This window comes from Neophocaena asiaeorientalis, unplaced genomic scaffold (genome assembly GCF_003031525.2).
Source record: "Neophocaena asiaeorientalis asiaeorientalis breed wild unplaced genomic scaffold, Neophocaena_asiaeorientalis_V1.1 scaffold229, whole genome shotgun sequence".
Classification (NCBI taxonomy): Eukaryota; Metazoa; Chordata; class Mammalia; order Artiodactyla; family Phocoenidae; genus Neophocaena; species Neophocaena asiaeorientalis.
Genome location: NW_020174096.1, coordinates 3,337,803 through 3,363,565, shown reverse-complemented (window position 1 = coordinate 3,363,565; position 25,763 = coordinate 3,337,803). Strand labels below are relative to the sequence as shown.

The 25,763-nt window shown below is 43.0% G+C and overlaps 1 protein-coding gene across 1 annotated transcript in view; it reads right to left on the bottom strand.

Moving 5' to 3' along the window:
* Positions 1-25,763, bottom strand: part of EGFLAM (EGF like, fibronectin type III and laminin G domains) — a 166,180-nt gene that overhangs the window by 83,991 nt on the left and 56,426 nt on the right. Inside the window, exons 5-6 of the mRNA XM_024754636.1 lie at positions 20,407-20,524; positions 19,065-19,200 (exon numbers count right to left, since the gene is read on the bottom strand). Coding sequence (XP_024610404.1) covers positions 19,065-19,200; positions 20,407-20,524 — 254 coding nt within the window. The remainder of the gene's footprint in view (positions 1-19,064; positions 19,201-20,406; positions 20,525-25,763) is intronic.

The window sequence follows — 25,763 nt, the reverse complement described above, 5'->3', positions numbered from 1 at the left end:
AAGTGATCTGGATTTGAAATGCCAGGTCATGATTTTTAAGCCCTTGCCAATAAAAGAAAGTAGATCCTTTTTAGGGCCAGTTTTAAGCACTGTTTAAAGATCACCCGCTTTTCCTTGCATGGCCTTGACTGTGGTAAAAAGATCCCCACGTAGGAATTCGGTTTCGGGGACTCTGCCTTCCAGATGTTTCGTAAACAAGCCTTCCCCTGATAGTTCCCATTCCCAGGGGTCAGGAAAGCACAGATTCCAGCTATGCACAATCTGTTCACAAAATAAACAAATATAAATGTTCCAGGGTGACTAACTGCGTGAACTGCCATGGGAAAACCCAACAAGATTCTGTAGCACGGCCATTCTTACTCTTCACAAAACTACAAGCGTGCCAACTTGCCAAATGTTCACATGGACTCGGACTTGTGCCTAGTGGTGGGAGACAGTTTAAAAGCAGAGAAGGAGCTAATGGTATCAGTCACTGAGGCCATTCCCATCACCCGCGACTAGGAGCTGTTCCCCAGTGTTTCTGCCTCAGCTGAGCCACAATCCAAGCACCTGGGTTCCGGGCACTGTGGCCCAGAGACCAGCTCATCAGGCCAATGCTTGTACCCTGAGGTCTTCTATGGCAGCCCTGGGCCTCCCATTTCTCAGGTTTCAGGGGGAGCCACAGCCTCTCAGCTATACCCCAACGACGGAGGTTTCTGCCCTGGGACACCCTCATTGCACCCTTGCAGATCACAGCCCCGTACCTCCTCCCAGGCCCAGCCCGACCCTCGGCACTGCCCTCTGGGGTAGCTGTCAAGGGCCAATTTCTGGATTTCTCCACACTGCAAGCAACAGAGCTGGGGAAGTTGCTAGCTGGAGGAGTTCTCTACCTTCCACCTTCCTTCCTCCACCCTCCAGCTTTCTGCCCCAGCCCTTTGCCAGACCTACCCTTGCTTCAGGTGTGACAGGATCTGCCATCCCCTTCAGATCTTTATTCTCCTCCTCTGCAACCTGGCGGCCAAAGTGGCTTCCTCCCCTACGGGGCCCCTGCCCAGCAGATGCTTCCCCCCACGGTGGACTCACAGCTGCCTGTGGTGAATTGCGGCTCCCTGCCACCAGCGCCGCCTCCTGCCCGACCCCCCCCTTTCTCTGTTACCTGTGGGCCCTGCTCTGCGGCCCCCCAGCCTGGCTGTGCGGCCCCCGCCTGCTCCTGCTATGCGGGTGCTGCCTTCACCTGCCAGGCCCTTCGGCCCTAGCTTGGGGCAAGCAGAGCTGCACCCAGTAGAACTAAAGCCATTCCAGGATTATCGAAAACTGAACAGCAACCTTGGGGGACCTGGGTCATCACGTACTCCTCCAGCTGGAAGGTCTTTCTCTGGCCTCAATTCCCATCTCAAGGTCCCACCTTCCACCTACAGTGGAGTCTTCCGCAGCCAGCGCATCGACCTCTACCAGCAGGCCTCCCCACCGGATGCCCTGCGCTGGACGCCGAAGCCCTGGGAGCGGACGGGACCCCCTTCTCGAGAAGGGCCGTCCCGAAGGGCACAGGAGCCTGGATTGCCCCCACCCCGCTGACGGAGCGCCCTTTGCCCCCACCTCCTGGTGCTTGTATATAGATTATAAATATATAAGGGGGAAAGGGGTGGGTGGGGAAGGGTTGCGGGGCTGGGGCCTTGCTTCCCCTCCTCCCCCCTCCCCTGGTCCCCTATCCCTGGGGCCGTTTGTTAAAAAAGAATAATAGAAGGATTAAAAAAAAAAAAGTCCAGCTTCCATCTGGGGGACAGCATACAGCGGGTAAGAGAACAAACTCTGGATCTGGGCTGAGCTGTTCAAATCCTGCCTCTATTGCTCACTAGCTGCTATTTCACCTCTTTAAGTTAAGTCTCTAGCTTCTCATCTGTAAAATGGGGTGATAAAAGTACCTACTTAAGAGGGCTGTCATAAAAGAGAAATTAGTTCTGTATCCCAGCACAGTGCCTGGCAATGTAACTGAGCAGGACCCTATGGGGCCCTCCCAGAACAGGAGCCCCCTCTTCCCAATGTCCTCAGCCTGCCTTTTGCCTGTAGAAAAACTTTAGTCAAAGAATAAATTTAATCAGAAAAGTGAGAAAGTGCAGAAAGGAAAAAATAACATCAAACAAGATAAAATAATAATAGTTTAGCCATTCAACAAAGTCAAGGACCTTCAGTTCCTCCTCAAGGGCTATAGATAATATTCTGAGCCACATCTTTTGAGCTGTTTTGCAGAAACTGAAACCCACCAGGTGGAAGAAGTTAACTGTCTGCTGCTCACAGGCACATACAGCCCAGACCGGTTGGAACCAGAAGGTTGATGATATTGACTCACGATTAGCTCACCACCAACCAATCAGAGGAGTGTCCATGAGCTGATCACACACCCCACAACCCACTTCCCTTACGCCTTTAAAAACCTTTCCCTGAAAGCCTTCGGGGAGCTCGGGTCTTTTAAGCACTAGCTACCTGGACTCCTTGCTTGGTGCCCCGCAATAAACGCTGTACTTTCCTTCACCACAACCTGGTGTCAGTAGATCGGCTTTACTGCGCTCAGGCAAGCAGACCCAAGTCTGGTTCGGTAACAGCATCACACTGTAAATGCTCAGCATGGATTAGCCATTGTGTAAGGGATGTACCCACCTCACAGAGCTGGCAGGCAACCCTTGGCCACCTGCTCACTCTATACCCATGAGCTTCAATGCAGTAGCACTAGCGCACGTGGCTAGTCAGTACTTGAAATGCGGCTTGTCTGAATTGGGATGTGCTGTGAGTGTGAAGTGTACAGTGGATTTTTTTTAAGTGTAAAATATTAATATTGATTACATGTTGCAATGATGATATGCTGGATTCAGTGAGTTAAAAATACTTATTATTGAAATTAGTTTCACTTGTTTCTTACTACCCTTTAAATAGCCCTATCAAAAAACTTAAAATTTCATATAGGCTTGCATTTACTATTGGCCAGTGCTGTTCTATATGGACTTCCTAGTTGGAGGGAGAAAGGAGAGCTTTCCAGGTAATAAGAGCTACAAAATGAAATTTAGGAACGTTTGTGCATGGCTGGGGGACAGTGCAAATGGCCTAACTGGAGTGGAGAGGTTTTGTTAATAACTAATAATAGCTATCATTTATCATGTTCTTCAATGCGTATCAAGCATTGTTCTAATAGTTTAACTCATTTACTTCTCACAATTACTCTATACAGTAGATACTAATATTAAACACCCCCCCCATTTCTTTGAAGAGGAAATTAAGGCACAGAATGGGTAAGTAACTTGCCTGAGGTCACACAGCTGATAAATGGTGAGACCAACTTGGGTTGATGGGGGAAGATTAGATTAAGAAGATCCTTGATACCGAATGAAAAATTGGGGTGATAGGGATTGGGAGATTCTCCATCTTTTAGTTTGCTCCCCAACCAACCTCTCCGCTCTTCTATTGTTAAACCCCTCTGCTCACAGATACTTAGAGGAAGGCAGGAAGCAAAAAATATTGATGTTTGCCCTTTATGAACAACTTAATAGGCAAGGAGGTAAAGACTCATTTTGCTAAAAGAAGATGCCTGGATGGTACACAGATTTCTCTAATATGTGCTCTTCTAGTTTTTCATTAGCAAGAATTGTTGAAAGCTAGATGGAGTCCTTAAGCCCAGCAAAAGATGCTTCCTTGGCCTCACCGTGCTGATGAGGAGTTTATGGGGCCCATATCTCACAAGAATTCATGTGTTTGGAGAAGCAGAGGTCACAAGCATGTCCACTGTAGGATGTAGGGCTCATTTCTCTTTCTCGGTATCCTTTCCCTAAAGATGGATTTCTCATGTAAACTAACTTTGTCATCAAAGAGAAAACCTCGTGAGTGGAAGGAAACACATTTACAAACTCAAATTAGAACAAAATCACTTCACAGAGGAAAGCCACAGGGATGCCTAACAGTAAAGTCAGGAAAGATATGATCTTTAGATAAAACTCTCCTGTTATCCTTTGCTAAGTTTCCCTTGTGGCATTTATAGAGGAAAGGACCTGTCACTGCTCTCAGAATGTGCCACTGTCTACCCAGGGCTACCTGCAAATATCTGCAACAATTTTCATGTAAAAAATTACAGCTTCCCATCCCCCACAAAAAAAGAGATTATTTTCTATTTGCTCATTTAATGCAAGAAAGAAAGCTACATTTTCAGCGAATAAGAGATTGACATCATTAACATTTAATTTCATTATATACAGTGAGAGAGGAAAGCTCATGTAGATTGAATACCAGTCCAAAACCTTTAACATTTTGCCTCTGATTTTGTCATGGGTTTTGCATTTAAATGTTTTTAGAGTCTCTTGAGGTGCAAAAGTGCAAAGGCAAGGTTGAGAGAGAGATAATCAGGCAAAAGCATTGTCTTAGTTCATCCTCAAACAATAACTTTATCTTTTTTCACTAAAGAAAATCATCCTAACTACAGAGTTGCCAGTCAAATCACCATAGCAACACTAGCCTCCCAATTTCCCCAACCAGGAAAAGCCTAGAGGGGAAAAAGCAGCCTAAGAAAGTACAGCCATCCCAGGTAAAGATGGGCAGCCACCGGTAGGGCAGGCTCTTAAAAACTTTTCCAAGTAGTGGGATAGGTTGGGTTGTGCATCCTGTATCTCAGGAGGTCAGGAGGACACCTTTGGAAGGTGGTTGGGTGGGGGAGTTCAGGTGGGACAGATACAATTCGGTCAGCGGTGACCATTCAAAACCCAGTTAGCTGATTCAAGTAATCAGAACACCCACTGGTTCATTTTGGTGGGAGGAAGCAATATTAGCATCCAGCCTGGTTATCAGGAATCTTAGAGATTGTTTGGTCTAAGTGTCTGAGGGCTCTCAGAAATCATGTTCAAGATTCCGTGTGTGAGCTTCATTTTCCTAAGCAAAGCGTCCTCAGCTTCTCATCAGATTCTCAAAGACAATCATGATCCCAAAACGTTTAGAGTCACTGTCTAGTCTGTTCCCTCATTCTACCTACGTGGACACCGAAGGAAAATAACTTATCCAAAGTCCTAATACCACAGGGTGGTATCTTTTTCTCTTTTCTTCCCTCTCTTGTGGCATTTTGACCACCTCAACTATTGCCAAGTTCACCCTTAGTGGACAATCATTTTTCTTGGTACCATCAAACCCAGTAGGTGACTGCCTTGGGCTATTCAGTTGGCAAGTGATTAATGATTATCAACCATGAATCCATCACAGAAGTTATATTCTGGGAGGCTCTAAGGAACTATAAACACAATTCCATTCTCAGGGAATTTATAATCTAACTGGCAGATAATATATCTAAGGACCATTAGGAAGCCAGTGCAAAGTTGCATATCTCAAGAGCCATATTTGAACAGGTCAATGTGAACTGGCATCCTGGGGAACGTATATGAGACCAGGAAGAATTTAAGTTAGATTTCAAATATATTTGAGTTGTGATAACTGAAAAGGAATAGGGCGTCTCTGGGTGGAGAAGAGATGAGTGCAGAATTAGCTCTATGTATGAATGTGGATAAATTAAGCACCAACTACATGTAAAATATAGTGTGGAATATCCAAAGAGAATAAATAATATGGGTTCCTAACATGAATGCTCAATTAACCTATATAAAAGATTGGTATAATATATAAAAACATTAGCCATAAGTAAGTAGGTAAATGAATATACAGTACCTCTGCCTATCACACATAGTCAAAGCTTTCCTTGTCAGCCTCTACCAGTTTGTTAGATTAACCAAGGATCCTCATTAGTTCCCACTAATTCAGCTGTTGGCTTATCAAGAGTCCATTGTGTTTATTTCTAAATTTATTTATGACTTTCATGTTTGCTACTGTAATTATGTTATTTAATGCCATATTATATAAACTAGTGAATATGAGTAAAAATATAAGTGATAGCTACGTTTAATGGTTTTGAAAGACCTGGTAAAGCTGAACCACTAAAACATAATTGCCTTTGAACTAAGTGAAAGCAAGGCAACTGTAAAAGAGTGAAAAGAAGATTATAAAATTCTAGAATGATTTTGTAGTCAGATAACTTTGCAAGTGACTTTAAATTTTTAACTTGAAAAAACTGTAAGTAGAAATTGTAGGTGATACCTTCAAGGTGTGGTTAAAATGTCCATATTATCCAAAGCAATCTACATATTCAATGCAATCCCTATTAAAATTCCAATGGCATTTTTCACAGAAATAGAAAAAATACTAGCAAACCAAATTCAACAGCACATTAAAATGATCTTACATGATCAGGTGGAATTTATCCCTGGGATGCAACATAGTCAAATCGATAAATCTGATACACCACATTAACAAAATGAAAGAAAAAAACCAGAGGATCATCTCAATAAATGCAGAAAAAGCATTTGACAGAATTCCACATCGCTTCACGATAAAAACTCTCAACAAATTAGGTATAGAAGGAATTTACCTCAACATAATAAAGGCCATGTATGACGAGCCCACAGCTAGCACTCAACAGCGAAAAGCCGAAAAATTTTCTTCTAATATCAGGAACAAGGGTAAACAAATGTGCCCACTCTGACCACTTCTAAGAAACCTACTACTAGAAGTCCTGGCCAGGGCAATTACACAAGAAAAGGAAATAAACACCATCCAAATTGGAAAGGAGGAACTTAAATTGTCTGTGTTTGCAGATGACATGGTATCACATATAGAAAACCTTAAACACTCCACCCCAAAACTGTTAGAACTAATGAACAAATTCAATAAAGTTGCAAGATACAAAAAAAAATCAGTTCCATTTATATACACTAACAAACTATCTGAAAAAGAAGAACTTTAGGAAATGCAAATAGTTGCCTGGGACGTGACCTCACAAGACATTCATGACAGAATAAAAAGTCAAAATGACCTCCGTGTGCAGAAACACAAGGGCAAAGCCAACTCAAATGATAAATGTAAAATCTTATATTAGGTTTTTTAAAAAGCTGATGGCATAGAAATAAGGCAGAGAAAACCTGGTGTGGCAAAGATCTATGGGGAAGGCAGGGGGCATTGATCACAAACTCAATATGAATCCTCTGGACTACCTGCTGTTGAAAAGGCCTAGTGTCCATCTCCTAGGAAAAAGTGGTTTTCTAGGTTGATCACTTGGCAGAAGTGCTCTAGACCCATCTCCACTTGAGGCAGAGTTCAAAGGGCTGGTATTGATTGGCTTGGGGTAGAGAGGATATACTGAACATATGCCAGTGTCGTTAGATAGGAGATAGACAGTCAAATGAAGATGGTGATGATGGCTTCTGTGTTTTCCATATCGGACTAGGAGGCTCAATGGCTCCTTACAGGCAAGCCAATGCCAGTGTGTTATAAAGAAGACCCTTTGATGGCAATCAGGAATGGTTGACAACAAAGCCAACTGCATGAAAGGGCTGAGCTCTGCATCAGCAGCTGTCTTGAAGCAGAGGTTGGGTAGCCATCCATCAGAAATGTAACCAGCTGCTTCCTGAACACGGTAAGAAGGTTGGACTTCACTCAATGTCTCTGACTTCAACTCACAGTAGGAAATACATTTTTGTATAGCAACCCAATATACCTATTCATATATGTAAACTATATGTGTATGACTCACATGTGAGTACAAAACTGAAAGAAAAGTTTCAAGAAAAGATACTTATCCTTACTATGTTATTCACTTTGCTATTTCCTCTTCTTTCTCTTCTTTTCCTTTCTTTTCTTCTTTTTTTAAAAATTCTGATAAGAACCCACTAAACTGATTTCACCACCCACTGAAGTGTTGTGACCCATAATTTGAAAAACACTGGACAAGGGGTTTTTCTTCTAGAATACCTTAGATGGTGCTTCCAACTCTAGAACTCCGAGAATAAAGAAAACAGATTTTTTTCAGCCATGAAGACAAGTTTATGATTTACAGATAAATGTTCATAAAGTGGAAATGCAGCCTGTTAAACTCCAAGTATGCTCTGGATACATCACTCTCTAGAGCACTGTGTTTCAACATTTGTGAATGATCCACAATAAGACATACATCAAACATTGTGACCTGGTACACACCACAAATATGCACACACAGCTGAAACACAAGTTTCACGAAATAATTCTTATTTTTATTACGTGTGATGCCTTCTGATACTTTCTTTCCTGTTTCATTTTACTTTTGAAAACCTGTCGGTCAGGACCCCCTCAGCTGATTTCTTTACCTTCTAATGAGCCCACGGGCTGAGAACCCCTTCTCTAGAAAGTTCAAGCTGAGGTGGGGAGTGATATTCAAGCACATTACAGACATTAACTAGGAAACTGGGCTAGGAATGGTTAAATCCGGCTAAGAAAATACTTCTGAGAGAGGAACTCGTTGGAGCAGAAAACAGCCCTCTTGGGGATCCACAGAACATCCGAATGGCCTTGACAGTGGAGGCCACTCTATAGGCCCGAGATGGAGGGGACCAAAAGCCTAATTACAGTACAACCAGAGATATGTGTGTCCTCCCTCCCTCAGTATGGGACCTAGCATTCCACGGTTTAATGTTTTCTGGAGGACCTTGGATTATTTGGAGGCTCCTTCCTTCAGTATTTTCCTTCATGTTATTCCTTCTAAGCATCATTTCAGACACCGAATTGAAAAGATTCTTCTCTGGGCCCTCCTACCGCTTAAATCTGATTCTACCATTACACTGAATATACCACCTTCTAATGGAATTTTATATTTCTGTCTTCCCTACTAGGCTGTGAGCGCATTGACATGCTGATTGTCTTATTCATTTCCATGCTCCTTGGAATGTCTGCATGATCTTTCAAAATGCAAATACTATCAATTCCTTTTCTGCTTAACCCTTCCCATAGCTCCCTATTCCTGTCAGGACAAAAGGAGATCCTTTATAAAGGCTTTCCTGCTCCAAACCTTGCTTACCTACCCAGCCTTATCTCTCACTACACAGAGCTCCAGGCTTCTAAGCAAGTTCAAGAACATTTCCTTTTTGCCTCCAAGCCACTGCTTGAGCAGCTCCTTCTGGCCTGAGCCTTTTCACGCTGCTTCCTCCCTCCCCTTGTGCCTGGTTATTGCTGATATGTCCTCCTTAGTTCCTGTAAGAAGCCTTCCCAGATTCCTTCAAAACTGGGTTAGATGTCAAGGCTGTGTTCCTCTAGGCCCCTGGCCCCCACCCCTGCCCGCAACACTCACAGCTCTGGACTCTGCTCACCTGCATTCCCCACTGGACTGTCCAAGCAGAGGCAATAGCTGATTCACCCCGAAATCTCTTGCACATGCTTTGCACATGGAAGATACTCAATACGTACATGTTTGGATGAATGCATGCACATAGTAAGTATCCAGTAAAGGGTGAATTGAGCTGAATTCAAATATCTTCAAACTTAGACGTCAGCAATAACGCAATGCCCTAAACCAGCGGGCAGCAACCTTCAGCTGCCTGCCAGGTTTTGTAAATAAAGTTTTATCGAAACACAACCACAACTGTTTGTTTAGGTATTGTCTAGGCTGCTTTCCTGCTACGATGGCAGAGCTCAATAGTTGAGAAAAAGACCACATAGCTGGCAAAGCATAAAATACTTACTACCTGACCCTGCAGAAAAATTTGCCAACCCCTGGTCTAAGACAACAGTCTTGGACTTCCCTGGTGGCACAGTGGTTAAGAATCCACCTGCCAATGCAGGGGACAAGGGTTCGAGCCCTGGTCCGGGAAGATCCCACATGCTGCAGAGCAAATAAGCCCGTGCACCACAACTACTGAGCCCGCGTGCCACAAGTACTGAAGTCCACACGCCTAGAGCCAGTGCTCTGCAACAAGAGAAGCCACCACAATGAGAAGCCTGCGCACCGCAATGAAGAGTAGCCCCTGCTTGCCACAACTAGAGAAAGCGTGCACGCAGCAATGAAGACCCAACGCAGCCAAAAAAAAACTGTTTAAGACAACAGTCTTTAACCTTGTTTGTGCTACTTTGACAGTCTGCGGAAATCTGTGAATCCCTTCTTGGAATAATATTTTTAAATGCATAAAATGCATAGGATCACAAAGGAAACCAGTTATACTAGAAACAATTATGAAAACAATAAAAAATTATGATATATTAATATACATACTTCTTCATTAACACATTAAATAACAATACTTAGCAATGGATTTAATAATTTCATAGTAGTGATAACCATAACAGGTATTTTGAGACATGTGCAACAATTGTAATGGGATAAGAACGTATCTGTGATTCTAATAGTGACAAAGTCACAGGAATTGCTAATGCCACTGCAGTTTACATTCATATTTGAAGAAAACATTACATTTCAGTCGGTAAAACTAAGAGTGTAATTTTTGTCCAACCGAAGTTCAGGGACCCCTTGCCTTCCATCCATGAGCCCCTTGGGGATCCACAGACTGCAGGTTAAGCACCCTGCTTTAAGATCCCATAGTTATCCAGGGTAAATACGACAGGAGTGAAAGAAAATCTCATGCTCAGAAAGGCCTCCAAGTCTCTCTCAATTTTACAGACTTGGTGTTATGCAGGATTTGCTCTATACTAAAATGAATTGCAGAGGAAGTCCAAAACCACTAAGTAATCACAGTTAAGAAAAAAGAAAAAGAAAGATGTATTATTTGACCTGCAGCTTCCAGCCGTAATTCTTTATTAATGAATTGGTTCCACCCAACCAAATGACAAACAGATGGATAGAATGGGGTAATGATAAACTCAGCTAGCAATTTGTCCCTGATGGGGCAACTGGAGAGCACACTTTCATTTACAGTTTACAAATGGCTCCCAACACTGGTACACAAGAATTCAATTTGTGTCAACTCCCATCAGTCCGACCAGGGATTACATCAGGAAAGCTCACGGTAGGAGGGATTGAGGCTTTAAGGGATCAATTTGTAGAACTGTAGGTCAAACTTCTGCAAAAACATTCAGAATCGCCCTTCCATTTGAGCCTGAATGGAGGAACTTGATGGCTACCAGAATTTCTGGGACTACATACCACTCTGGAAAGTGGTTCTGAGATTTTCAATTTGGAAACTAAAGGTAAGAAAAAGGAATTTTTCACAAAACACCACTTGTTAATATGAAATGTCAGCTGACACCCAAACAAGCCCACTCTTGCTTATTTCTAATTCTATTGTTGGCTGTAAGGAAGGCTTATACTTAAACAGCACAACTTCCTAAACAATTTCTTGAAAAGAAAGGGAGATTTTTGTTGCTGTTTTTTCCCATTCTCCTCAAAATTGATTAATTGTATAAGAACGATTCTTTAAATATATCAAGCTCTATAATTTTGGGGGGCAGGAAAACCAACACAGGGCTACATCACTGTTAAATATGGCAGCCATTTGCCCAGTTACTGCTATAAGTTCTAGTAAAACACTATGAAAAAAGTTGGCAATTCACTTGCAGGTATGAAGGGCTCCGAAACACAAGTTATCATTCAATACGAAATAAAATCGCAATGGTAGCTTTCAAGTTAGTCTTACACATTAGGTATTATTTGAAGCTTTACCACATACCACTATCCCTTTTATGATGAGAAAACAAAAGCAATAAGTAACTTTGGGTCGGGGGGAAGGAAAGGGGACGTGCTTGCAGATCCAGGTTGGATTCTGTCTGCCTTTTATTTCTGCAGTTAGTAAGGAATGATATTGGTTACTGCTGTGGCCTTGGAAATTAGCGGTAAAGGATTCATTCAATCTGCTGTGACTAGTATGGCAATACACTTCCATTACCATGGGGCTCAGGGTAAGGAAAAGAACTGACACTTAAAAATATTCTTCCATAAACCACTCTTCTAAGTACTGTATAGACATCTATTTATCTTCACAACCCTCCGGAGGTATCCACTATTATCATCCCTGCTTTACAGCCAAGGGAAGCAAGGCTCAGAGAGGTCAAGGATCTTGTGCAAGGTGGCAGCTAGTTGTTGTCACTCTCTGGATGCAATCACATGACTGCCTGTATCCAAATGTTCTCCAGCACCTACTTGACGCGTGCTATGTTTACTTCATGTAGGTGCCATATTCCACAGAAGGGAGCTAGTCAAGACGTTGCCCTCATGTCCCGGCAAGGAGGACAGACTTCGAACAAGTAATTAACTATAAGTGTGCTGAGTGTTGCTAGTAAGTGTTGCAGGTGTACCTAACCTAGTCTGAGGTGGGGGGCAGGGTTCAGGGCAGGCTTCCTGGAGGAAGTGGTACTTAAGCAGGGGAACTGAAGGATGAACAAGAGTTAACTAGGTAAAGAAGTAGAAGATATATCCTGGCAGAGTATAGCAAGCATAAAGACCTTTAGCCAAGAAACAACATGGCTATAAAGGAAAACAGGAAAGACCTATCATAAAAGCCTCAATAAGGACAGTTTGTATTGATTGAGCATTTACTGTATAACAGGTGCTATTCTGTGCATGTCGTGTGCATCAACTCACTTTATCTCACAACGACTCGATGAGGTAAGTAGATCGTTATCCCCATTCTTCTGTCTGAGGCACAGAGAAGTTAAATAATGCAACTAAAATCTTATGGTTTAAAAGTGGTGGAGGCAAGGGTTGGACCAGGAAGATAGGTCCAGAGCCCTGTGTAGTAAACCGCCTATACTTCCTCACCTTTGTCACGAGGACAGAAAATCAGAGCCACCAGATTTTAGAGGTCAAGCAGTCCAGCCTTATTTCATATGTAAGGAAGCTTAAAACTGGAATCAAGCCATTTGACCCCAGGATTAGAGGCCAGCTCAGAGCTGTGTCTTCTGATTCCACATTTGGACAAACTTAAACCTGAAAGACGATACCAAGCATTGGACTGTAAGTCTCGATTCTGAATGAAACACTTCTTTAACTTTCATAGCCTGTGCCCTTGACCATAAGTCATATCACATCATCCCTTAAAACTGTTCAAGGAAAATCCATAATCCGTTCAGCTTCCGCTCTGAATCCCACACTTGATCTTCATGTCAGTAACAGCCTTTGCAGGATCACTTCTTAGGAGGAAACTAATTAAATTCATTTGTTACTTGTAGGCTGATGATGGGATGGAAAGACAGATGACTTTTGACAAAAATATCAATTTGTAAAATAATTTTCAAAATTATTTTGAAATAATAATTTCAATGCACCACCCAGGTGTGCATGGCCTTGAGATTCTCAAGGAAAACCAATACGCAGACATTGCAATCAGCTTAAAAGCAGCTCTGCGTGAAGATGAATTTTGCAAGTCTTATTATGGAAGGCATCTGCAAGGGACCAGGGAATTATTTAGGCATAAAGGTGTGAAAGGGAAAAGAAAGGAAGCATTGTTCTTTCATATTTATTAGTATTAGTGTCTTGGGCTGAGATTTAGAGATCATTTCTTGACCTATGTCCCTAAAACACACAGAAATATTTTGAACTTTCACATGCACCCAAAATTAGCCTTGGTGGACTTTTTATTAAAAATTGCCACTGAAAGCTTTAATCTGCCCTTTCCAACAACTGACACTACAAAACTCTGAAGCAGTTTTAACCAATCAGGTTACACCTACAGAAAAGCTACAGTAAGTCCCTTACATACGAACCTTCAAGTTGGGAACTTTCAAAGATGCGACCGTGCATTCGCTTGTCCGATCATGTCAGTTAGTTCATGTGTCTGGCATACGCTGTCACATGCGTGCATCCTCTGCAAGTGGTTGTGCTTTTGTGTACTTAACCGTACAGTACTGTATAGAGACAGTAGTACAGGATCTTTATTTCAAGCCCAGGATGTCCGGAAGCAAGTGTTAAAGCAGCAGTGATATAGCTGGTACTACTGGACTTTTCAAGGTACTGTACTGTAAGATTAAGAAATGTTTTATTCATTTCTTGTGTTTGTTTTTTATGTATTCTTTGTGTGAAAAGTATCATAAACCTATTACAGTACAGTACTATATAGCTGATTGTGTTAGTTGGGTACCTAGGATAACTTTATTGGACTTACGAACAAATTGGACTTAACAAATGTGCTCTCAGAACGGAACTCATTCATATGTAGGGGACTTAACTGTAGAGGTAAGTTAAATGAAAACTATTTTCACCTTTAACCAAACTGATAGATAGCATATATGGAACATAGCACCCCAAATGAAACATTACTGGTAAGGACTATTTGTCCAGGCCTTTGGGTTTTCATTGCCACCATAGTATATATTTTTCACTTATGAGAAAAGCACTTACCCTGGGGAAATTCTTAGGCAGAAGGAGGAAAGTTTCTCAGATATTTATAGACAAAATATTTTAAAACATAGGTAGCTATATTTATGCTTGGTTCTTATTTTAATGAACACTAAGATTGTTGCCCACAAAGAAATTTTCAGTATCACTTTAGAAATAAAATATTCTTCCTGGGACTTCCCTGGTGGCGCAGTGGTTAAGAATCCGCCTGCCAATGCAGGGGACACGGGTTCGAGCCCTGGTCCGAGAAGATCCCACATGCCGCAGAGCAACTAAGCCCGTGTGCCACAACTACTGAGCCTGCGCTCTAGAGCCCGCAAGCCACAACTACTGAGCCCACGTGCCACAACTACTGAAGCCCACGCATCTGGAGCCCGTGCTCCGCAACAAGGGAAGCCACCACAATGAGAAGCCCGTGCACCAAAGAGTAGCCCCCACTCGCCACACCTACAGAAAGCCTGTGCGCGGCAACGAAGACCCAACAGCAGGCAAAAAATATATACATATATATTCTTCCTACTTCGAATGCGTGTTTTTTCTGTTTTAGAAAAGCAGGAAGAAAAAGTTTTTAAAACATTGCAAAATATGTTACAGCTTGCAGACTTACTTAGAATTTGCCTCTTCAAATCTTTTCTACACTGATTAAAAATTTTAAATCTACTGTAAATAAGGAAGTTGATGAATAGTCCCCAGGCCAACTTTGGGAGACATTATGAAGATTACTCTCATCCTGCCTGAGCCAGAGACCAAGTCTCCTCTCTGATACAATCACTGAGAGCACCCTTTCAAGGTGCTCACTCTGTGGGCATCCTCCATTTTACAGGAGGCAGAAGCTGGATGAAGAACAAAAATTTGCTTGGTCCTAAGCCCATGACCTAAGACAGCATCACAAACACATGGAATGTCCACCCAAAATATGAACAAAACTAGCGAGTAAGCAGTCAGTACCCCACACCCTGGTCTAGTGTAATTTTTCAGGTTAATCTCTTATTAGCCAGTTACATATTAAAAGTTTTTTGAGACTACTTCCCAGCAACGCCTTTGACACCATCATCCTCACTGAATAAGGGCAACTGATGAATAAGCACCCACCAAGACAGAGGACTGGAACCTAATCCTCCAGTGACAGAACTCAGACAAGAACTTCACATTCAGAAGGGTGGAATCTGAGGAAAACTTCTGGCAATACACTGATTTCTACAATTTCCTAGCCTTGGCCTGTCAGAGGCCTGCCTCTGAGATAGGAAAAGACACTTTTGGCTCACCCAGAGACCTGTCACAGGTGTTTGTGTACACAGTAGGTATCTGGGCAAAAAGAATTCAGTGTTAAACATTAGACAGACCTCTCTGGGAAAAACAGATAACTGTAGGCCCCCAAAGCTTTTCCCACTGACTGCCGTTTCTGATTTAGAGCCCAGGAAAGCTCTCTTTAAACACATATCCTCAGGCCCTCAACTGAAATGGGATAGACTCTGAGATGTTTACAGACGAATGTGGGGATTTATTTTGCAGCCAAACATTAAATGCTGCGAGAGCTTCCCTTCTGCAGTAACAGCCAACAGCAGCCTAAGATGAGGCTTCCCGTTTCCCCAGCCAGCAGAGCTCCAGGCGGGCGAGTCCAGCATTCCATCTCTGAAGGTGGGTCACAGACATGAAGGGGACATGGGGTTTTGTAGAAAGAGCACCGGGCTGGAAGTCGAGAGAGTTCAGTTCTAATTTTAATTTTGTCCCTAACCAGTCATTTTACCTTGGCAAAGCAACTTAAGCAATTGAGTCCCAATTTCTTTCTTTGTAAAGGGGCAAGAGTGGTAGGGAGGGAAGGAAATAAACAGCTATTGAATGTCTACTATGTATAAACACTTTATGAAGGCTATGAACAATAACCCTGCTATGAGGGTCACATGAACTTGATGTTACAGATGAGGAAATGGAGGTCCTGAGATTAAATAACTTGACCGAGGTTACATATTCTGGAAGAGATAGCAGGAGCAGAATTCCTAGTATAGGGGCTGGAGCCAGGAGCTGGCTTTCCTTATGCTACCATGTTCCATTTGGAACACCAAGATATCCAAGAGTTCTAAATATGAAGACATCTACAATGTCTCCAGGACACTGTAGAGGTATATCTGTTAAGATAAACAGATATAACAAATATTTAACAGTTTGTTAAAATGGTATATACTTTTAAAATATTTATACATAAGAATTTGGGGTCTGAGCCCCTCAAATGTTAGAGGGTTGAATGTTAAGATGTATTTTTGTTGGAGAAGAATTAAAATTGTTAAATGTAGGTACATAACACCCATATATACCTTATGTACATAACACCCATATATACCTTAAATGTAGGTACATAACACCCATATATACCTCCTTTTCCTTAGCTTGGTTTTTGACATGTACATGTCAAAAGAGCTTTGTAGAAAGCTGTTTCTCATATGTGATTTCACTTGATCCTCCTAATAAGGACACACTATAAGGCTGCAAGAAGTTATCACCCATATTTTGCATTGTAAGGACATCGTAGTCAATGCCTCTGGGGCCTGTGTCACCTCCCCTTCTCCCAGTTCTGATTTCAGCTGCGGCTGTCATGTGGAGAGTTTCATGTGAGCTCAACTTGCCTCGCAGCATCGAACCTCAAGCACATGCTGTGCTCACAACACGCCTCCTTCTTCCCTGGACCTGTCTCCTTAATCCAAGGGCCAGCAGAGCCTAGAAGGGTGGGAAGTTGTACCTCTGGGGGAAACTTTCAATCAACAAAAAGAGGACAGAAGCTAGCGCGTAAATGGCTCTTGCCTTTTTTTAAAACATCTTTATTGGGGTATAATTGCTTTACAATGGTGTGTTAGTTTCTGCTTTATAACAAATGAAGACCTAAATAGATATTTCTCCAAAGAAGATATACAGACTGCCAACAAACACATGAAAGAATGCTCAACATCATTAATCATTAGAGAAATGCTCTTGCCTTTTTGATAGGCAAATTAGAGAGGAATTCTGTGTGCTCCAGAGAGATCTCCATAGAATTAAGCCCCTACTAAATAAATAAATAAATAAAATAATAATAAAATAAAATAAAATAGTAAATGATAACTGTCATCTTTGCTGAGGGTCACACAGATGACCTGCTGGGCTACTATGAAAAACGTTGCCCAGTTTTCAAAATTTTAAAGTATTACATTTTGCTTTGCTGATGTTAGACAAGTAAATTAGAAATGCTAAGTTTCACTCCAAGTTTTACAGATGAGAAAGCTGAAGTTTTAGGACTTTCCACTGTTGCAGTTTAACTACTTTTGGAACCAGGCTTAGAATCTTTTCTACTCCAGACACATTCCAGGCTTTGCCTACCAAATCTGTTCAACAAAGGATTGTAGATTATCCTCACTGAAGGACATTGGTCTGGAGCTTGGCTGGGGGCATCTTTTATTTATTTATTTTTTAATTTTCCCAGCATCTGTTCCTCCCTTGTCCATTAATTGCACAACTTCGCTTTGAGGAACAAACCCTCTTGAACTCTCAGTCTGTGTACTTCAGGCCTGAATGCCCCACCAGTCTTTAGTTCCTGAGCTCAGAATATGATGCGTATCTGCCCAGTCAGTGTACTCTTCTCCTTGGCTGCAGTGATTGGCTCAGCGAATGAAGAGGGACCAGAGCGTGGCCAGCTAGAATGAATACTGAGACTCTACTATGTCCCCTGAGAAAGAGCCACTCCTTTCCAGTGGGGAGCTGAGCTAGTAGAAAGCAAGCCTTCAGTGCCTGGTGGCCATCTTGCCACCATACTGGAAAAGCCTGAAACTAAAGCCAGTAAAGGGGGGAGCAGAGCACAGAGATGGATGGAGACAGACTGCTGATGTGATACAGAACTAGTCTTCCCCAAATTTAGAGTTGTCACAGGACTTGACATTCATAGGGGCCAATACATTACTGTCTCATCTTCTTTCAAGATTCTGCCACTTGCAATTCAATAAGTCCTGCCTGAAACGAGCTCTGTACTCAAGCATTAAAGAGACTCAGTGCAGTACTTCTCTGAAGAAACAAGTATCTGTTTTCTACTACCAAAAAATAGGCTAGGAAGTCAAGAAACAGAAGCAGACCTAATGAAATCATGACAGAATCCTTTGCCTCAGCTTCAGAGAGCCTAGGAATGAGGTGCTGAGCAAGGCTTTATGAATCCATGAAGCAACCGGCCTCAGACAAACCCAATCACCTTTAATGTAGACAACAACGTTGTTTCATCAGCTAGGTGCTTCAATTCAAAAGTCAACTGCAACTAGAGTTCAGAGGAAGAGCCCTAGCTGGGGAATAACTTTTGCTCATTGGTTGGGTGGGTGTTTTTTTTGGTTTTGTTCTTGCTTAAAATTACATAGCAGCATTGAGAATCCAGGTTTTTACATCTGTAAGTTCTTAGAAGAACTTCTAATCACTCTTCTACTGCTGATAAGCTAATATGAGAGCTGGAGAGGTAGACAAGAGAAAAAAGCTGAAACCAAACCAAGAAACTTTCCCCACGGCAATATGGATGCAAAGGCAACAATGCATTGCACGTGTTTTTAAAGGTTTTTTTTCCTCTCCCTCGAGAAAAGTCACCATCTAATATATACTTCAGACATAATGTTTCAAAGCCAGGGAGGCAAGTTTTGAGCTTGAAATGCAGGCAGGCTGGCAGTGGTCCCTCTGGAGTTTTCAGAGCCTAGGACAGTGTGACTGTGGCGGGGAAGTGGGGAAGAGGTCAGGTGGGTACATACAGGTTAACCAGATGACCCACCATCAAAGAGGGCTGGGGACAGGTGCTGGCCCAAGTCAGAGTATAAATATAGGCCTCTTTGTCGTCTCTTAAATTCACAGGCAGTGGAGTCTTCTATTGTGTTTGGAATGACCGAGGTCAGTACGTTTGGCTTCTGAATGTGACCCACTAACTTACCTGATGAATTCCACAGAATAGTACTGAATAGGGGAGCTTCCTTCACTCTCTCCAGGTTTCCAAGATAGGGCCACCTCGGAATCAGAAACCACAGTGACGTGCAGCTGCTGAGGTGCTCCTGGAAGCAGGCAGGAATCTAGGCAGGACAGCGAACAACTAGAGTTGGCTGTGGTCTTCGCTGCTGGAGAGGTTTCACGTATAAAAAAACATGTGTGCTTTCTACAGCCTAAACATCTCTGTCCAGAACTGCCTCACCCTCCAAACCAAACAAACACACACACACAAAATCACAACTGGATTCATGCAAGGTTTGTCAATGAGAGCTGGCCTTCCCTTCTCCTCAAGCACCCCAGGCTGGAAATCCAACTACATTATGTCCAGACTATGGACCCCAGGACACACAATATGGTGTACCCTTTAGGACCTCTGTTAGCATGTCGGAATTGATGTTTACCTACAAGGAAAATTAAATGCTTAGCGTTACTGTCACTTACTTTCAATTATTTTGTGTATCCCTTCCTGCCCCCTGTCATCAGAATACATATCAATGGTAGGACATTTGGAAAAAGCCTCATGGGTAAAGATGTAGGACGATCCTATCACCCCAAGGTAACTGCTGTTACTATTTTCATATCTAGACTTTCACATTTCCCAGCCTTTCTTTATTGCTTCGGCCAGAAGTATTTTTTCTGCCTTCTCTTCCTAGCAAAACCCTATGCAGGTTTCAAACACCGGGCCAAAGATATGGTTCTTTCTGAAACGCTCCCTGAGCCTTGGGGTGGAGAACGCGCTCCTTCTGAGTGCCTCCAGAGCCAGCTGGGCAGACCTCGGATGCACTGGATCTACCTGCCTACCATGTGCTTCTCCCTCCACAAGGAGCTCCTATGAGCAACGATGTCTTCAAGCCACTTTTGTCCCCCAGTGTCCAGCGCAGACCACCTCAATGAGCCTTTGTTGGGTTCCCCTGGCCTATAAGATCTCTTCTCGCACTCCCCTTCCTCGCCTTCTTAACTCCCACTTACCTAATTCCCACTTAGCAGTCATGTCCTCAGGGAATCCTTATCGAACCCCTATATGGGATCTTACAACGGAAGATCTTACAGCACCATGGGAAGCGCTTCTCACTATCTGCGGCCACACGTTAATTAGATAATGTCCTGACCCACGCCACTCAGTTCTGAGAGGGCAGGGGCTGTGCCTGTTTTTGTTCACCACTGAATTCCCAGAGCCTAGCATACCACAGTGCCTGGTACATAGTAGGTCCTCACTGATATACTGAATGAAGGAATGAATGAATAGCACCCATCACTTTCTTCTTATTAATGGACTGAACGCATTTTACCTTGGAGCAAAGTGGTAATGAGCCGAGGAGAGCTAAGCCGCCCTTTGCCAGTCTGGCTGTAAGCTGCCACGCTTACTCGGTATTCAGTGCCTGGTTTCAAACCTCCGATCACTTCCTCCTGTCAATGACCAAACAGGAAATGTGTCAATGATCAGAAGTTCTTTTGAGGCAAACTGGACAATCTCATGAGGGTTGCATCTTGAGGCCCCTGTGAAATTTGCTTGGGAGATTGTTTTGCTTTCTCTAGAATTGGCCAAGTTTTTTAATCTGCAAAGAGGAAAACACCATGACATATTTCCCAAGACTAATGAATTATCCTTTATTGGAATCAATACACTGTCGTAGAACTGGGACTCATTCACCCTATCAGATGTCGCTCATAACATCTGAGTTCTTCAGTGAGAGTACTAGGCTGCTGGAATTCAGGTCACAATCTTTTCCAGGGTTAGAATCCCCCAGTTCTTTCTTTCCATTTGCATATCACAGATGCTCAGGGACTAGCCACGACAGCAAATTGAGGTTCTTGATTTATATCCACAAAGTAGGGACTCAAACTTTGGTTCTCAAATTTTTAAACTGCCTCAGAATCACCAGGAGGGCTTCTTAAAACAAATTGCTAAGCCTGGCCCACAAAGTTTCAGATTCAGTAAATCTGGGAAGGGGTCTGAAAATTTGCATTCCTAAAAAGTTCCCAAGTGACGCTGCTGGTGATTCATCAACGCCCACATTGAGAACCACTAGGACTGATGATGGAAGTGTGTGTGAACTTCACCTGCACAAACAGCCTAGACCAAAAAGTCCCAGCTGAAGACGACTTGCCCCATCTTGAGACTACAGTACCAAATAGTAAGTGGGAGCCTGGTGCCCCTGGCCCCAGTACACTGTAGTGGAAAGGATACTGACTTTGGAATCAATCAGTCCTGGGCTTGAATTCTGACTCTGCCACTTATTGCTAGCTATGGCCTTGATATTACATTCCCTGAGCCTTAGTCTCTTCCTCTGTAAAATGGGGATGATGTATAACTATCTTGCATGGTTACAACATTTGGGATAATGTACGTAAAGTAGCTGGCACCAAGGATGTCCTCAAGAAACAGGACGGTAATGATTACTGTCTTAGGCATGTGAAACCCTTCCTTTTCTCCACTTACCTAGGTTCCACCTTCTCTGAGGCCAAAATCTTCCCCTTGACAGCTGACCACACAGAACTGATATTACCCTACCAAGTGTTGTGCCACTAAATTAGCACTTATACATATTAAAAATTATTACTATTTCTCCCATGGAATCGCAAGCCACTTGAAAGCAGGTATCCTGTCTTATATTTCTTCACGACATCCTCTGCAAATGATTAAACATTCATTGTTGCTAAGGAGAACTAATCAACTGATCGACAAAACGTTTAAAAAGATTCAACAAATAGTTATTGAATACTTACTACAGTAGTTCTTAACCCTGAAAGCACGGTAGAATCACTCGAAGATCTAAAAAAAATACCAGTGCTAGATTCCACTCCAGACCACTTAAATCAGAACCTCTGGGGGTGGGCAGAGCCTGGCGTCAGTTTGTTTTAAGTTCTCCAGGTGATGCTAATATGGGCAGCCAGGTTTGTGAACCACTGGTCTAGGGCTTGGTTGACCTCCTGGCCTCTGAACTCCATCTGTCTCCCCTCCTCTCTTTCTCCTGTATCTCCAACCTCTCCCTTATCTACCTGATGCTTCCGTAAGTATTTACTGCGCTCAAGTCTCTCTTATCTTAGACAATCAATTATTCCCCACCGCGCATGTGCCCCTGTCTCCTCTCCAGAGATGCAACCTTCTTAAAGATGTTGTCTCTACCTTCTCGCCTCCAATTCACTCCTCAGCTTGCTCCCGTCTGGCCTCTCCTCACTGCAAACAACTGAGATGTTCCTACCAAAGTCACCACAACAACTCTGCAGTCCACCCAGCGGGAATGCCTCCATCTTTACCTATTTGCAGCTTTCCATACTGTTGCCCACCCTTGCTTCTGAAATCCCTTGGTTTCCTTGGAAACTGTGACTTCTCCTCCATGTCTCCTTCTACTTCTCTTGTTGCTCCTTCCAAGTATCCTCCACCCACTCCCCATTCTCTGCTGGCCCCTTAGATGTTGGTCTTTCCCAGAAGTTCACCCCTCACCATCTCCTCTCACTCTGTAGCCTTGCTTAGGTGAGCTCATCTACCACTCCCTTAGCTTCTAGCACCTTTGAATGACATCTCCCACCATCTCCAGCTCTAACCTGCCTCTTGATCTCCAGACATGGGTTTGTGATTGCCTCTTGAACTTCTCTACCCAGCAACTACCATGCAACTCAAGTTCAACATAACCAAAGCTCAACTAACCATCCCTCCTCTGACTACCAAAAACAAAACAAAAAAAGTGCTTCACCCTTTGTGTTCTCTCTCTCATTACCTAAACCAGAAATTCTCAACACTTTCCTCCCTATGTTCACCACCCCTCCTCCCTAACCACCATTCAATCAGTTACCAATACTCTTTCGTATCACTTGAATCTGTTTATGTCATTTTATCCTCACAGCCATTTAAGTCCAAGTCCTCATAATGATGACAATGGCTCTGACTCTCTCAGCCACCAGTACTTCCTGCACATCCAATCCGTACTCCACACGGCTAAGTTATTTTCCTGAACCCAAATCTGATCATGTCACTTCCACTTACAATAGCATCTTTGCATCCCCCTGTTTATCCTTCCAGCATCATCTCATGCCACCCCCCTTCCTTACATTCTACATTCCAGTCATACTTAAGAACTTGGCAGGGCTCACATTTATGCCATTCAATTCCTTGCCTCTGGGCCTTTGAACTGGCTGCTCCCTCTCCATGGAATGTCCTTCTCCCTGCTCCTGCCTGGCTCAGCCCTGCTCATCCTTCATGACTCAGTTCAGCTAAGACATTACCTCATTTCTCTGACCCCCTAGCCCCTAGTCTGGTTAGGCGTCCCTCCTCTATGCTTCCCTGGCGTCCTTGGTGTACCTCAATCATAGCAACACTCGCCTTATCCTGTAATTGTCTGTTTACTGGTCACCTTCTCCCCACCTGCTTGAGGGCAGGAAGCAAATTCTTGTTCCTCTGGCGCCCCAAAGCTTAGCATTATCCGACATGTAGCAAACGCTCAAACAGTGCTTTTTGATGAATGAATAAATGAACTACTGAGTGAATGAAAAAAATCAAACCAAGATGTAGGATATAAACAGATTACCTCATCAAGAACCAACTTCTCCTACTGACCCCTCCAACTTGATTAACAGCATCTGTAGCTCTGCCCCAGACCCCAGTTAGTAACCCCAGAGACAAGTCTGACTGCCTCTTACCCACCTCCCTCCAGCCACCTCCACATGCCTTTCAGACCTGTTCCCTTCTTCTGCTTCCCTTGAATCCTTACTTGGGCCATTTCTACAGGCTCCAAGAGAGTGTCTGTCTCCAATCTTCCCTTCCTTCTCTCTCCCCCTGACTGCATCCTACATATAACTGCACAAGGGGTCTTTGCTGAACATATGGTCCTGCTTTCACAGCTCCCTGTCCCCCATCCTCACCCCCGCTCTAATACTCTTCATCTGTGCATCCTAGTTCCACCATCTGTCTCCTGGTTTCATTTCAACTTGGGTGGTTAGGAGGCTGGGGGCCCCAGGTGTATACAAGACTCCTGTTTCCCTCCTCTCCCAACTGCCACTCCCAGGTTTTTCCCAGGGAAGCGGAATCACACTTTCAAACCAACCCAATGCTCTCACAGCCTTTGCTGTAGAATCCCTTCCTCCTGTGACGTCATTACACTGTATGAAGTACAGGGGTAGTGGTGTGGTTTCATAGATATTAGATATGCGCCAATACCAAACACAGCTACCATTAGTTACCACTTATTGAGTGTCTTCTCTGTCCCAGGAACATATGTAGCCTGAGCCTTCCATCAGGCCTATGAGGTAGGTATCACTCTTATTTTCACTTCCAGAGGAGAAAACGGAATCTCTGAAAAGTGAATGATTTGCTCAAGGCTGTATATTTATTAAGTGGCAAAGTGGGGATTTGAATCCTGCTTTGTTTGACTCCAGGGACTAAGTTCTAATTGGATAATACATGAAAGAAAAATATTAAATAATATTTAAATCAAAAATTCGTATCATAAACACTGAAGACCAGATAATTATTTTATCTATAAACATGGAAATTTATGTATCTTCAATTTAAAAGTGATCACTGAAAACCAAGGGAAACTACACTTGTAGAAGCTCTGAATGTGGATTAAAAAACAACTCATCTTTTTGTTTGAAGATCAGTGCTACCTTTAGCCCAGGTATATTCTGAGAGGTGGAGGGTCACCCTCCCACAAGCTAACTATTTCCAGTCTTTTCTGGTGTCTCTTCCTGAGCTGACAGGCTGGTAGATTAGCATAAGAGAGCAAGGGTCAAGGGGACTGAGTAGTTGGGGTCATAAAAAGAGGGGTTGGATTCAATGATTTAACTGTCACTTCTTCCTCCAATATCTCTCCTTCCAAATGGAATCTCTCAGAATAGTGTGACTTGTGATAACCCTTGAATTTTTTAGTAAAATGCTACACAATTCCACAAGTCTTTCTATTTCTGTCCTTAAATGTCTTATGGCCACTACTTCAGCCTTCATCAAACTAGATAAGATGCTAAAAATACCCTTTTCAAAGTAGAAAAAGTGTTTTTTTTTACCTTGTGGAAGTTTGAAAATGAGTCAAAATATTTATCTCTCTTGGACCTATTTCTGCACAAGATGGTGAGAAACAAAGTCAGAGAAATTGCTTTCTTGGGGTAGAAGCCAGAGTGAATTCCACAGTCTCCTCTGGACCCTTCCATACTTTTCTGGGGGCGGGCGGGGAGCAAAGTTGGGTGCATTGCTGCAAAATAACCCTACTTTGTGTCCCTTTCTGAAATACAAAACCCCTTCCAATGGTTGCCTCCTTTGTCTTTTAACACCACCAGTGGTCTTTTAACACCACCAGTGGCTGTCATGTGATCAGAAAATTTATATTTGTAGAAGATAAAAGCAAGGTTAGTTCACTGAGCCCAGGAAGAAAGCTCCAACAACTTTACAACCAAGTGAGCTATTCCCCAGGACACCTGCCTCCCTCACAGACTACCAGAAACAACAAACTTTCGTCTTATGATTGTATAATCATAATATAGTCATAACTTATACTCCACTTTGGAATTTATAAAATCCCTGTGTACCAGTGCCACATTTAATTCTCACAACAGCTCTGAGATGTTAGTCTTATCCTCCTCATTTTATAGATGATGAAACTGGACCCAGAAAGTTTATATAACTACACTCTGGGTGGGGCAAGAATGGGTCTGG